The 13,482-nt window shown below is 36.7% G+C and overlaps 1 protein-coding gene and 1 pseudogene across 1 annotated transcript; one reads left to right on the top strand and one right to left on the bottom strand.

The window, feature by feature from the left end:
* The window catches only part of LOC109070544, a 731,031-nt pseudogene that overhangs the window by 268,763 nt on the left and 448,786 nt on the right, over positions 1 to 13,482 (bottom strand).
* LOC109049973 (ATPase inhibitor A, mitochondrial-like) lies at positions 5,921 to 8,481 on the top strand. Its single transcript, XM_019067645.1, has 3 exons — positions 5,921 to 6,089; positions 7,696 to 7,808; positions 8,067 to 8,481. The coding sequence occupies exons 1-3, from the start codon at positions 6,015 to 6,017 to the stop codon at positions 8,206 to 8,208; spliced, it is 330 nt and encodes a 109-aa protein (XP_018923190.1). The 5' UTR covers positions 5,921 to 6,014; the 3' UTR covers positions 8,209 to 8,481.

The raw sequence follows: 13,482 nt of genomic DNA, 5'->3' as shown, positions 1-13,482 counted from the left end.
ATTTCCCTCAGCCTGAGGCGTGTGAATTATACTTTTAGCTTGAAAAGGCATTTGCCAAAAATGTAACTTTTTATTATAAAAACAAACAAGCAAGCCCAGATGAAAAAAAAAGTAATGCGAAGTAATGTAGTAAATTACTAGCCATAAAAAAAGTTACTAAAACTGTGTCCCAAATGACGCACTATACACTATGCACTTATGCACTTACAGTTTTTTTCAATTGTTTACACACTAAAATTAAAACTTTCCCACAATTACCAAAACCTTACATTCAAGGAGCGAAACACTGGCCTAGATTTGCACAACTGCAAGCACACTTTAAGCTTAACCCTTTTTGCAAAACATTACACAGTGATTTGCAGAACACTAAACACACTTTAAAAGAAAAAGTATGTTTGCTGCGTAAATCAGACGGGCTTATTGAAAATGCAAATTCATTCTCTGCCAGCAGGAGGCGCTTTTGTAGCGGCAGAAATTGATGTACAGTCGTGGCCAAAATTTTTAAGAATTACATAAATATTAGTTTTCAAAAAGTTTGCTGCTAAACTGCTTTTAGATCTTTGTTTCAGTTGTTTCTGTGGTGTACTGAAATATAATTACAAGCACTTCATACGTTTCAAAGGCTTTTATCGACATTACATGACATTTATGCAAAGAGTCAGTATTTGCAGTGTTGGCCCTTCTTTTTCAGGACCTCTGCAATTCGACTGGGCATGCTCTCAATCAACTTCTGGGCCAAATCCTGACTGATAGCAACCCATTCTTTCATAATAACTTCTTGGAGTTTGTCAGAATTAGTGGGTTTTTGTTTGTCCACCCGCCTCTTGAGGATTGACCACAAGTTCTCAATGGGATTAAGATCTGGGGAGTTTCCAGGCCATGGACCCAAAATTTCAACATTCTGGTCCCCGAGCCACTTAGTTATCACTTTTGCCTTATGGCACGGTGCTCCATCGTGCTGGAAAATGCATTGTTATTCACCAAACTGTTGTTGGATTTTTGGAAGAAGTTGCTGTTGGAGGGTGTTTTGGTACCATTCTTTATTCATGGCTGTGTTTTTGGGCAGAATTGTGAGTGAGCCCACTCCCTTGGATGAGAAGCAACCCCACACATGAATGGTGTCAGGTTGCTTTACTGTTGGCATGACACAGGACTGATAGTAGCGCTCACCTTTTCTTCTCCGGACAAGCCTTTTTCCAGATGCCCCAAACAATCGGAAAGGGGCTTCATCGGAGAATATGACTTTGCCCCAGTCCTCAGCAGTCCATTCACTATACTTTCTGCAGAAGATCAATCTGTGATCAAAAAGTGGCTTCTTTGCTGCCCTTCTTGACACCAGGCCATCTTCCAAAAGTCTTGTCCTCACTGATGTTTGCCTTTTGAGCAGAGAAGTGTTGATTTAGGTGCAACGATCCTGGCGCGTGCTGGACTTTCTTGGACGTGAGCCACAAGAATTCCTCTTTCCTTGAAGTTCTTGATGAACCTATAAATTTTTTAGGTGCAATCGTAGCCACAATATCCTTGCCTGTGCCATTTTTATGCAACGCAATGATGGCTGCACGCGTTTCTTTGCAGGTCACCATGGTTAACAATGGAAGAACAATGATTTCAAGCATCACCCTCCTTTTAACATGTCAAGTCTGCCATTCTAACCCAATCAGCCTGACATAATGATCTCCAGCCTTGTGCTCGTCAACATTCTCACCTGAGTTAACAAGATGATTACTGAAATGATCTCAGCAGGTCCTTTAATGACAGCAATGAAATGCAGTGGAAAGGTTTTTTTTGGGATTAAGTTAATTTTCATGGCAAAGAAGGACTATGCAATTCATCTGATCACTCTTCATAACATTCTGGAGTATATGCAAATTGCTATTATAAAAACTTAAGCAGCAACTTTTCCAATTTCCAATATTTATGTAATTCTCAAAACTTTTGGCCACGACTGTACACAAAGCAGAGCTCCGCTCACAAACACTGCTTTATCAGACATTACAGGCAAGATGAAATGAAAATGACATCAAAATATTCTGAAGACATAATCTAAAAATACCCATGCCAGGTTTTGATTCTGAAGCATGCAGTGCTTATGTTTATTAACAACCAATTTAAAATCAACCCTTTTGGAAAATCTATTTGTGGTGGTCAGTTTTGATATTGTGGCGGGTCGCTACAAATAAATAAATGTATGAGAAACATCCCACAGCACTACTTCATTACTCTTCACTTTAACTTTAACTGCGCCACTAGCCAGACCCATCAACAAACACAGACCTGCGGTTAACTTTGGACCAGGCGCATGCAGCCGATTAAACCATCTATTACACATAACGTTATAGAATAGTGCACAAGTACGTGATTTGGGGCACACCTAAAGTAATGCATTTAACTACTTTTTAAGGGAGCAATGTCATATTGTAATGCATAACTGGCAAAACATTAGCGCAAAAACAATTTGTGAAATGTTTTAGTTAGATGTTCATTTACCTTTTTTCCATCAATGTTACTACTTTCTAGTTTAGGTGTCTTAGAGAACATTCAAGAGAAACATTCCCATAGTGTTTGCTAAAATGGAACGTTCTCATGATGTTTTCCACACAAGCGTTTTTAGAACTTTCTGAGAAATTCAGAAATAATGATTCATAAACTAATGGGAGCATATTTTATCAGCTGGGAACCTCTGAGGTGTGCATTTGGAGATCCTGAGATGTTGTTCTGCACGTGACTCACTTCAGTCTCCTGAAACTCTCATGCGTTTCAATGAGTCCAGTCATGGCTCTTACTCATCGTGATTCCCCCACACTGCCGTTTCCTTTCACTAAATGTTCTTTTTGAGTTCCTGATAGGAGCCTGCGGAGGGTCTCTTCGCTGGTGCTGTCTCAGTTCATCCCCATCAGGTGTGTATGTGCACACCTTTAGTGAACATGCTTTCATGCACAGACTGATGTTGGACCTGCAGAATGACCTCAGCCTGCCGTCGCTCTGCAGATGAGGGTTGCCAGGAAACTGTTTCCACTGGCAACAGCAGAGGTGCAACACACATATTACTGGAGGACAGCGGAGCGCCGGAAGCCCATATAAAGCCGCCGGATGCTCTTCGTTATTCACAGCTCGGAACCTTTAGAGCAGGTTACGCTTCATGAAATGTGTCATAATCAAGCCTTTCTTTGTGTCTGTGAAGTTCAGCCAGAAATGGAAATCCCGTCATCATTTACTCACCTTCATCTTGTTCCAGACCTGAATGGGTTTCTTTCTTCTTCTGAACCCAAAAGAAGATAATTTGAGCAAACAGTTTCTGGTCCCTATTGACTTCTATAGTCATTTTTATATAGCAGCTGCCAGCAACTGTTTGTTTTCCAGCATTCTTCAAAATATCTCATAACTCGTGAGGAAATGATGACGGGGTTTATATTAGTGGGTGAATCTTGACTGCAGGTGTGTGTTTTGTTGGAGACGCTGCCCTCTCCTGACCACACAGACCTCCTCACACTAACACTGCTCTTTTCTGAGGATGAGAAAGCACATGCTGAATATGTTACAGGAGCTTTATCAGGAGCTGTAAGTACACAAACACTACATTCATGACATTAACGTTCAGTTTTACATTTATACACCGCAAAGAAATATTTTCTTCTTCAGTATTTCCGTCTTGTTTTTTTCAGTTCAAATATCTAAACATCGGTTCACTGGAGATGCAAAACTTAAGATATGAAGTCTTGTTTTCTGAATTTATTTATTTATTTATTAATTTTTCAAAATTAAGCAAATTTATGTTTAAATATCTGCTAAAGAGGACGGAAAATAATCTTGTTTTCCCATTGAATTAAGTTTTTGATGGCAGATTGTTTTTTTTGTTTACTCACTTATTTTGAAACACTGTTCAGAAAACAAGTCATTTTGCTTCTCTGATAAATATATCTTTATTTTAAAAAAAAGTTGAGTTATTTCTGAACTGGAAAAAACAAGACAATATAACTACAAATAAAAATTAACATATAAACCAATTTCTAACACTCTTTATAATTAACATTTAATATTTTACAAACTTTAACAAAAATGTATATTCACCAGTAAATTTCTCAAATAATTAAAGTGCATGTCAGTACGGTAAGATGTGACTCATCACAAGCGTCAGAGGATAATTAAATTGTATTTGGCAACTTTTAGCAACTGTGCCTCAAATGATACACATTCCCTCTAAATTACACAAAGAGGAAATCAAACATGTCACGCAAATTAAGCTGCTAGTTGCAATTGTTCAGTAATAATTGTTCATATGATAATGTCTTGTTATTAGTTTGTACCTGCACTTGTTGGGAAAAAATGGAAAAGATACTGCTAGACATTAACTGCTGAGATGTAACCTGAACACACAAAATACAATGCACAATTAAAAAAAAAAAAATTCCTTCATATTAACAGTACATTGTGCCCTATTTTACAGACTTTTCTTAAAGTGTAGCATAAATACATTGCTTTAAAATGTAATTGTCCAGACTGTGTAGTTTTAAAAATAAATAAAAAAAAACATCAAAATAAAGATATATATAACTATATCTATATCTATGTGTGAGTGTGTGTGTGTGTGTGTGACTATTCTATATTGTGTGTGTGTGTGTGTGTGTGTGTTCTATATTGCACAATGACATCAGAATGTTATTTAGCAACTTTTCCAGAAAATTAGTAGGCAACACTACATAAAACATGCCTGCCGCAGCCATGGATATTTTATTATCTCAGACTCAAATAGTCTAGAAAATCAGAAAAATATAAACAAATCTGATCCTGAACACATTCAGGCCTTCAGTTAATAATGAATTCAGTTTATCTAGTGTAGAGGTGAGTGTTTTGGTTGATTATTTTGCCGGGGCACATCACGAGTTACTGTTTCAGAAATGTTTGCTAAATGGAATGCTCCTTTTAACGAAACAAAAAAGTTTTTTAAAAACAATCAAAACTGAATGAAGTCACATTCAGAAATGTGTCTCATTTTAATGAGAATGTGTTCGAGCATTATTGTGTTTGCTGGTTAATGGCGCTGCTCTTTAACTGTAATGAGCTTTACACAACAACAGCAGAGCTGCATTCATCCTGAATCAGTCCGTCAAGCCCAGGTCAACACACACACACAATCAAAGCTACAGGAAGAGAACAGCTGATGTCCGGCTGTGTCTCTGCACTCAGTGAGATACAGAAATTAATAAATACATGTAAATCATAACAATATTCCCGAGTAATTTCACACGTTCTAGCTTGTCCTTCAACACTGGCTTTCTTCAAACATTCACATATAGATCTGTGCATGTGAAAAGAAGTCGTTCTCACAGACACAGGTGATGAGACTACAGGAGAACAGATGAATCCTGCTCAATATCACATTCATATGAACCTGGAGATATTCTGTGCTTGCATTGGTGCAAGATTTTATTTTAAAACACGAGACAGGGTGTATAGCTTTGGCTGCACCCATCTGTGATCAGGTTATAATGATGAATCGATCAGGAAATAGATCTAACTGAATCTCATTCATGTGTACATGTGTGTGCATTCAAAACACATACTCTACACTCATATAACAAATACCTGGCATTATTTGAAATTAGAAACTTATTTACATTTACGTTTAGCAGACACTTTTATTCTTACAAACGAGAACAACAAAACCAACAACAGAGCAATGATGCAAGTGCTACAGAGTTAGTGTTAGAGGCCTTTTCTAAAGAAAACGAATCGAAAGAGCAAGTGTTAGAGGGGCAAGGTTTTTTTTATAAAATAAATAAATAAACATAGAAATGTAAACATTTTGTGTGAAAGAAAATCTTGATTTTGGTCTATTTGAAACATGAGAGCGGCGCGGATGCTGCTGCGCATGCGCAGTGAGGCGGGTCTCCGGCCGCCAGGCGGCGCTGATGCGGCTCCGGCTGCTGTGTGCTCCAGTCACGCCCTGCTCCTTTATTTCCGTGTTCCGATCCGCCCAAGGGCAAGCTGTGTCTGCTCGGTAGTGAGGTTCAGTGATGGCTCGACTGCTGCTCAGAGGCACTCTGAGAGGATACTTCTCCTCACCGCTCCGGATGATGGGATCCGATCAGGTAAAGAAGATTACTGATGGACCTGAGGCTCTCTCACACACACACACACACACACACACACACACACAGAGAGAGTGTGTCATGAACGACACGTGACCGCTGCTCTTGAGATCAGGGTGAATGCTGGGTTTGAATGCAGAGAGTTGATTGGATTCAGCTCGTGTTTGTGATGTTTGTGTTTTGAGCTTCACTCATCAGAGAACAACAACCGTGTCAAGACTGTCTCAAGAACTAGTTTGACCAACTAGCAGTCCTCAGTTTTACTTTTCCAATACAAATAAGAACAATCTACCTTTTCATAAACGAATCAAAAAAAGTTATGACCAGTTTTAAAGAAAAAAGAAAGTAGTTGAATGACTTTTTAAGACTAGTCTAAACAGTGTATGCAGTCCTCATTTAAAGAAAGCCATGTTTGAAACCCACAGTAGATTAATGACCAAATGGGCTTTTTTTGAGCGAAGCATTCTAAGGTTGCAACAAATAATCGATAAAATCGAATATAAAAATAAAAAATAATGCATCATAAATAAAAAAAAAAAATAACTAAATTGCTTATTTTGTTTGTGCTGCACTTTGTCTGGTTTAGGCCTGTCCTGGATGATTAAATATAACTCTAAAACCACCATCAGGAGACGTCTCTGTGTTAATGAGTGAATCACTGAATCATTCATTCAAACGATTCGTTCAAAACAGCTGGTTCACTTAGAAACGAAGCAAACAACTGTCTTTATGAATGAATCTTTGACTCAAATGATTCTCCTACACTCACTCTCTCTCACTCTCACTCTCTCACACTCACTCTCTCAAGCCTGCATTTCACTCTCTCACACTCTTACAATTTCAAATAATCACTCTCACACTCAGTGATACTTTTTTTTAGGATACTTTGATGAACTTAATATTTTTTCAGAACATGTGATACTTATTTTTAGGATACTTTGATGAATAAAAAGAAAAAAAAAAAGAAGCTATGTTTTTAAAAATATAAATATTTTGTAATAACAATATACACTACTGGTAAGTAATTTGGGGTCAGTAATTTTTTTTCTTTCTTTTTTTTAAATAAAATCAATACTTTTATTCAGCAAGGATGTGTTAAATTGATAAAAAGTGATAGTAAAGAAAATATATTATTAGAATATATATTATTATTAGAATTTTTTTTTTTATTTTGAATAAATGCAGTTCTTTTTAACCTTTTCTTCATCAAATATATTAGACAGCAGAACTGTTTCCAACACTCATAATAAATCAGAATATTAGAATGATTTCTAAATGATCATGTGATAGACTGGATGTTACATGTGACACTGAAGGCTGGAGTAATGATGCTGAAAATTCAGCTTTGCATCACAGGAATAAATTATTTTTTTAAAGTATATTCAAATAGAAAACTATTATTTTAAGTTGTAATAATATTTCATAATATTACATTTTTTCTGTATTTTTGATCAAATAAATGCAGGCTTGATGAGCAGAATGTTTCCAAACTTTTGGTCTGTACTGTGTGTGTGTAATATATATAATACACACACTCTCTCTCTTCCACACAGATGTCTGACTGCTGTCTCTCTCTCTCTCTCTGTGTGTGTGTGTGTGTGTGTAGCTGGGTGATCTGGGGGGAGGAGCAGGGAAAGGTGGAGGAGCAGGAGGCTCGGTGAGGGAAGCCGGAGGAGCTTTGGGGAAGAAGGGCGCGGTGGAGGAGGAGCGCTATTTCAAGTGAGCTTCACCTTCATCAGATTTGACTTCTCTAAATACCCACACTATCTCCAAAGCGCTCTTCCAGGCTTAGTGTATCCCATCATGCATCATGTTCTGGAAATAAATCACGAGACTTCACTGAGATCTCGCGAGAGGTCACGGAAACATTTCCAATGTACATTAAATATTAGTAGAATAAGATATTACATATAATCAGTCTGTGGTGATGAAGTGCACATGAAATCCAGGTGATCTGATGATGAAGTGCTTCCGCAGGCAGAAGGAGAAGGAGCAGCTGGCGGCTCTGAAGAAGCATCATGAAGAAGAGATCGATCATCATAAGAAGGAGATCGAGCGTCTGCAGAGAGAGATCGACAGACACAAGGGCAAGATCCGGAAACTCAAACACGACGACTGAAGCACTACCATCATCTCCATCACAATATTTCACGTCTCGTGCCTGAGAGCCCGTCTCTCTCTGTAACCGCCGTCCATCACATGATCCACGCTTTAGGAGGAAACCGCAAAAACCTGCTGTCTCGGTGATTTAAATCTGTAGCACACGGCAGTTCTGCTCTGATCGAAACCACATGATGCTGAGGATTTACAGTCCTGGGTGAAATATTCTGATTATAGAATGGTTCAGTCTTTCTTACATTAAAACCATTAAAAAAAAATGTGTTACTTGAAATGAAAGTTTTGTTGTTGTTTTTTTAGTTAATAGCCAAGGTGACATCTCATTTTAATTTAGTTTAACTTTATGTAGTAAAAGAACTAAAACAGTAAAAATTTAGGAAAAAAACAAACTAGAAAAAAACAAAAACTAATTAAACTTTAAAAATGAAATGAAAACAAAATAGCTAAAACACTTTTGTTAGTTTTGATTGCTTCTGTTTTCCTCATTTGTAAGTCACTTTGAATAAAAGCACCTGCTAAATAACTAAATGTAAAATATGAATCTAAACAGTAATAGTATCTTAATGAATTAAAGTAGTCACACTGATGCAGAATTTCATCACACCTAACAGAGATCAGCAGTATTCATCAGGACAGCTTCATTTGAAAGCTATAACAGAAAACAATATATAGAGCAAAGTGGATGCCTTGGTTACAGAAGATATAATGTGTTCTGGGTTCATGATGAAAGAGTTTAATTCGATTATTTGTGCTATAGGTGTAAACTGTCCTTTAAGCTGCTGTTTCTGTCATATTTCTTCAGAACAGATATAATATAGATCGTTTCTCATTCCTCCTGACAGCGCGGGAGGGCTTTTGTTTAGAATCACTGATATTTGATTTGAACACGTTAACCTTTTGATCTGGAGTCAGTCGTCTTATTTATAATCATCATTAAACTACCTCTAAACGGATATGTGCGTGAAGGCGCACGTGATATGATATGAGCAGCCTTTGACTGACAGCAGAACAAAAACAAAACAAACTGACGTCATCGGGACCCACGTGACCCGCGCGCGCGCGCAGTCAGCGGCTCGGATCGGATTAGATTTTTACCTTTTCAAAGTGACATGTTTAAATGTAAAATATATATTATGCAACTATTTCTTTTATTAGAAAAATAAATACCATATACACCAAAATAAGCGTGTGTTTTTGGAACGAACTAAAACAAAACAGCATTGAAAATATGCGTTAAAATCTGAGATTTGTGTAAATTGGTCACTCTCTTTTTGTTATATGACAGGATTAATGTTAATATTACTGTTTAATACCGCTTGCTTTTGTGGAATTGCACAACAATAATTTGATTTTACCAGAGAAAACTTGATTTTGTATTAACATAGAAAGAAGAGCATATATATATATAGGAATAATAAGATGCAAATCATGACATATATATATATTGGAATAATAAGATGCAAATCATGACAGCATTTTAAAGGAGCAAAAATTTTCTATTTTTGAAAGTATTTTAAACTTTGAATGTCACAAAATCATGAAGAAATAAGTGTCAATTTAAATTTATTATTAAAAAAAAAAAACTAAAACTAATAGTTATGAATAATGAATAAATATGAATAATGTTCTCTTTAATCAGCAGAGACCGCTGCGGTCGTGCACGCGGATGCCCCGCCCCGTGCGGGCGCGCTCACGCGTAGCGTGCGCCGTGACGCAGCCGGTCCGCCGCGCGAGGAAGTGGCGCTGTTGTTTGAGCGACGGGACCGTCTCGCTGTGTCTCGTGGCTCGATCTGAGGAGGTTTCAACGCGTCTCGGTGAGTTCTACCGCTCATGAAGCGCTCCGCAGCGCACTCTATGTTCCCGCGCATCAGAACCGCGGAGAGAGCGCGCGGCGGCGCTGTTCTTGGCGGGTTTGTGTGTTTGAACTGTGTCTGTCTGCTGCTGTACTCCACGCCGCCCCGGCAATCTAATCACCCCATCCCGGCTCGGACATACATAACGTGTTTATTCCGCGAACGGCGGGGGGTGTGGCGGGTAACGGGTGTCACGTGTGAGCTACAGATCGATAACGACCCGTTACAGGCACTAATACACACACAGACACGCGCGTTAGCATCGCTGGTGCTAGCCTCATGCGTGAGGGGGGCGGATCACCGACACGAGCGCGCGAGTGTGTGTGTGTGTGTGTGTGTGAGAGAGAGAGATACAACTGCTCCAGCAACAACAACTTACACGTGTGTGTGTGTGTGTGTGTGTGAGAGAGAGAGAGATTAATACATTTGTGCACTGTTTGTAAGCAGCCCAGCTGCAACTGCTTCGGCAATACTAATGTACAGTTATGGTCATGACAATAAAGCTCACCTTAATTAAATTGAGAGAGAGAGAGTGTGTGTGCCCGTGCTTTATCAGTGTGTGTGTGTGTGAGAGCAGTGTGTTTATGTCGTGTTTCTGTCTGGGATTCAGTGGATAGTAATCGTAATAATTTGCTGTTGATCAGTATAGAGTTCATTATCTGACCTGTGTTTATGTGTTGATATTATTTTGTAACTATCTATCTCTATATATACACACATGTGTATGTCTCTATGAATATTCATACATGTATAATATGAAATTACTTTATACACCATCATATATATTTATTTATAATTATATGATAATATCGACTATGTCGTATGAATGTTTCTGTATGTAATATAATACAAGACTGAAGTTGTACAAACACTGTTTGTGTGTGTGTGTGTGTGCATATATATATATATATATATATATATATATATATATATATATATATATATATATATATATATATATTATATAAGTACATACACACACGTTTAATGTTTGTGTAATCATGTGTAGATATGTGTTTATAAATTTTAATATTCATATATACAGTAAGAATGCTATATAAAATAAATATTGTTTATATATACAGTACAGGTCAAAAGTTTGGAAACATTACTATTTTTAATGTTTTTGAAAGAAGTTTTTTCTGCTCATCAAGCCTGCATTTATTTGATCAAAAATTTAATATTGTGATATATTATTACAATTTAAAAAAAATTGTTTTTAAATTAATTATACTTTAAATTATCATTGATCTCTGTGATGCAAAGCTGAATTTTTAGGATCATTATCACATGATCCTTTTAGAAATCATTCTAATATGATGATTCATTATCAAAGTTGGAAACAGTTATGCTGCTGATAATATTTTTTCAGAACATGTGATACTTTTTTAGGATACTATTGCATGAATAAAAAGTAAAAAAAAAAAAAAAAAAAAAAGCTATGTTTTTTAAAAATATAAATATTTTTGTAATAACAATATACACACTACTGTTCAGTAATTTGGGTGTCAGTATTTTTTTTTTTTCTTTCTTTTTTTTTAAATCAATGCTTTCGATGCTTTATTTCGCAAGGATGTGTTAAATTTGATTAAAAAGTGATAGTAAAGAAATATAAATTAGAATTTTTTCATATTTTGAATAAATGCATTCTTTTAACCTTTTTATTCATCAAAAGTATTAGACAGCAGAACTGTTTCCAACCTCATAATAAATCAGAATATTAGAATGATTTCTAAAGGATGTAGTGATAGACTGGATGTTACATGTGACACTGAAGGTCTGGAGTAATGATGCCTGAAAATTCAGCTTTGCATCACACAGAATTTTTTTTTTTTTTTTTTTTAAAGTATATTCAAATAGAAAACTATTATTTTAAGTTGTAATAATATTTGCACAATTTACTGTTTTTTTTTTTTGTATTTTGTTGATAAAATAAATGCAGGCCTGTGAAGCAGAAGAAACTTCTTTCAAAAACATTAAAAAATAGTAATGTTTCCAAACTTTTGACCTGTACTGTATATATAAAATTTTATTATATAGAAGTGTTTGAATATTTATATATTGTGTATATGATATGAATATATAAATGCTTTATAGAATATTAATACATATAATCGTTTATATTTTATATTAATTTGTGTATTATAATTATACTCATATCTTTATATAATATACTTTTATATAATTGAAATTGATAAACACTTCAGTATATATTTGAGTGATAGATATATTTGTTTAATAATTTATATATTAAAGTGTTTGTATTTATCATATTTTATGAGTGTGTGTGTATAGTTTATTTGAACTTTTGTTTGTAGTTTATATATCACATTTGAACTCGTGATAGATTGGGACAAAATCAGCAGTCGTGTAATACTCTGCTCATGTGATATCTCTTATAGTATAATATAACGTTAAATATGAGACAAAAACTCATATGGGGCATTTGTATATATTTGCACAGAGTAGAGCCTGGTTTATACTCGCCGCGTTAGCAGGAGCACGGAGCTGCGCGCAGCAAAGTGACACGAATGTTGAGGAAATGATGGGTGGTTTTCATGCTAAAGTAAAGTAAAAGTGCTCTTATTAAACCAAAGGTGGACATGTTGGTATTCTTGCACCGACAGCAAGCTAAGTTTTACTTTGCTAATAACGTTTGGATAAACATTCTGTAATTTATTAGTCAGTATATAATACAGTCCTGTTATGGATATGAAGCTTTGTCTGTGGTATTCATTTTTGTTAATGTCTCTCTTGTCTGTCTGTGTCTAAGTCTGTCTGACTTCTGTCTGTGTCTCTCTGTCTGTCTGTCTGTGTATCTGTCTGTCTGTAGTCCTCCTGTGTCTCTTTCTGCTTCTGTCTGTGTCCCGTCTGTCTGTCTCTGTCTGTCTGTCTGTCTGTGTCTCCGTCTGTCTTTCTGTGTCTCCGTCTGTCTGTATCTTGTCTGTTCTGTCTGTGTCTTCTGTCTCTCTCTCTGTCTGTCTGTCTGTGTCTCTGTCTGTCGTCTGTGTCTCTCTGTCTGTGTTGTTTCTGTCTGTCTTTTTCTCTGTCTGTGTGTCTGTCTGTCTGTTCTGTGTCTCTCTGTCTGTCTGTGTCTGTGTCTCTGTCTGTCTGTGTCTCTGTCTGTCCGTCTGTCTGTCTGTCTGTCTCTCTGTGTCTGTCTGTCTGTCCCGTCTGTGTCTCTCTCTCTGTCTGTCTGTCTGTCTCTCTCTGTCTGTCTGTGTGTGTGTGTGTGTCTGTCTGTCTGTCTGTGTCTCTGTCTGTGTCTCTGTCTCTGTCTGTCTATCCGTCTGTTTCTGTCTGTCTCTGTCTGTCTGTCTTTGTCTTCTGTCTGTCTGTCGTCTTTTCTGTGTCTCTCTGTCTGTCTGTCTGTCTTTCTGTTCTCCGTCTGTCTGTCTCTGTCTTTTCCTTTCGTCTCTGTC

Source organism: Cyprinus carpio, chromosome B19 (assembly GCF_018340385.1).
Source record: "Cyprinus carpio isolate SPL01 chromosome B19, ASM1834038v1, whole genome shotgun sequence".
In the NCBI taxonomy this organism is placed as follows: Eukaryota; Metazoa; Chordata; class Actinopteri; order Cypriniformes; family Cyprinidae; genus Cyprinus; species Cyprinus carpio.
Note: the sequence above shows the minus strand (reverse complement) of the source record. Positions and strands in the feature narration are given on the sequence as shown.

Coding starts and splice junctions, on each gene's coding strand:
- LOC109049973 (XM_019067645.1), top strand. CDS start 6,015: ATGGCTCGACTGCTGCTCAGAGGCACTCTGAGAGGATACTTCTCCTCA. Junction 6,090..7,695: donor GGATGATGGGATCCGATCAG/GTAAAGAAGATT, acceptor GTGTGTGTGTAG/CTGGGTGATCTGGGGGGAGG. Junction 7,809..8,066: donor GAGGAGGAGCGCTATTTCAA/GTGAGCTTCACC, acceptor GTGCTTCCGCAG/GCAGAAGGAGAAGGAGCAGC.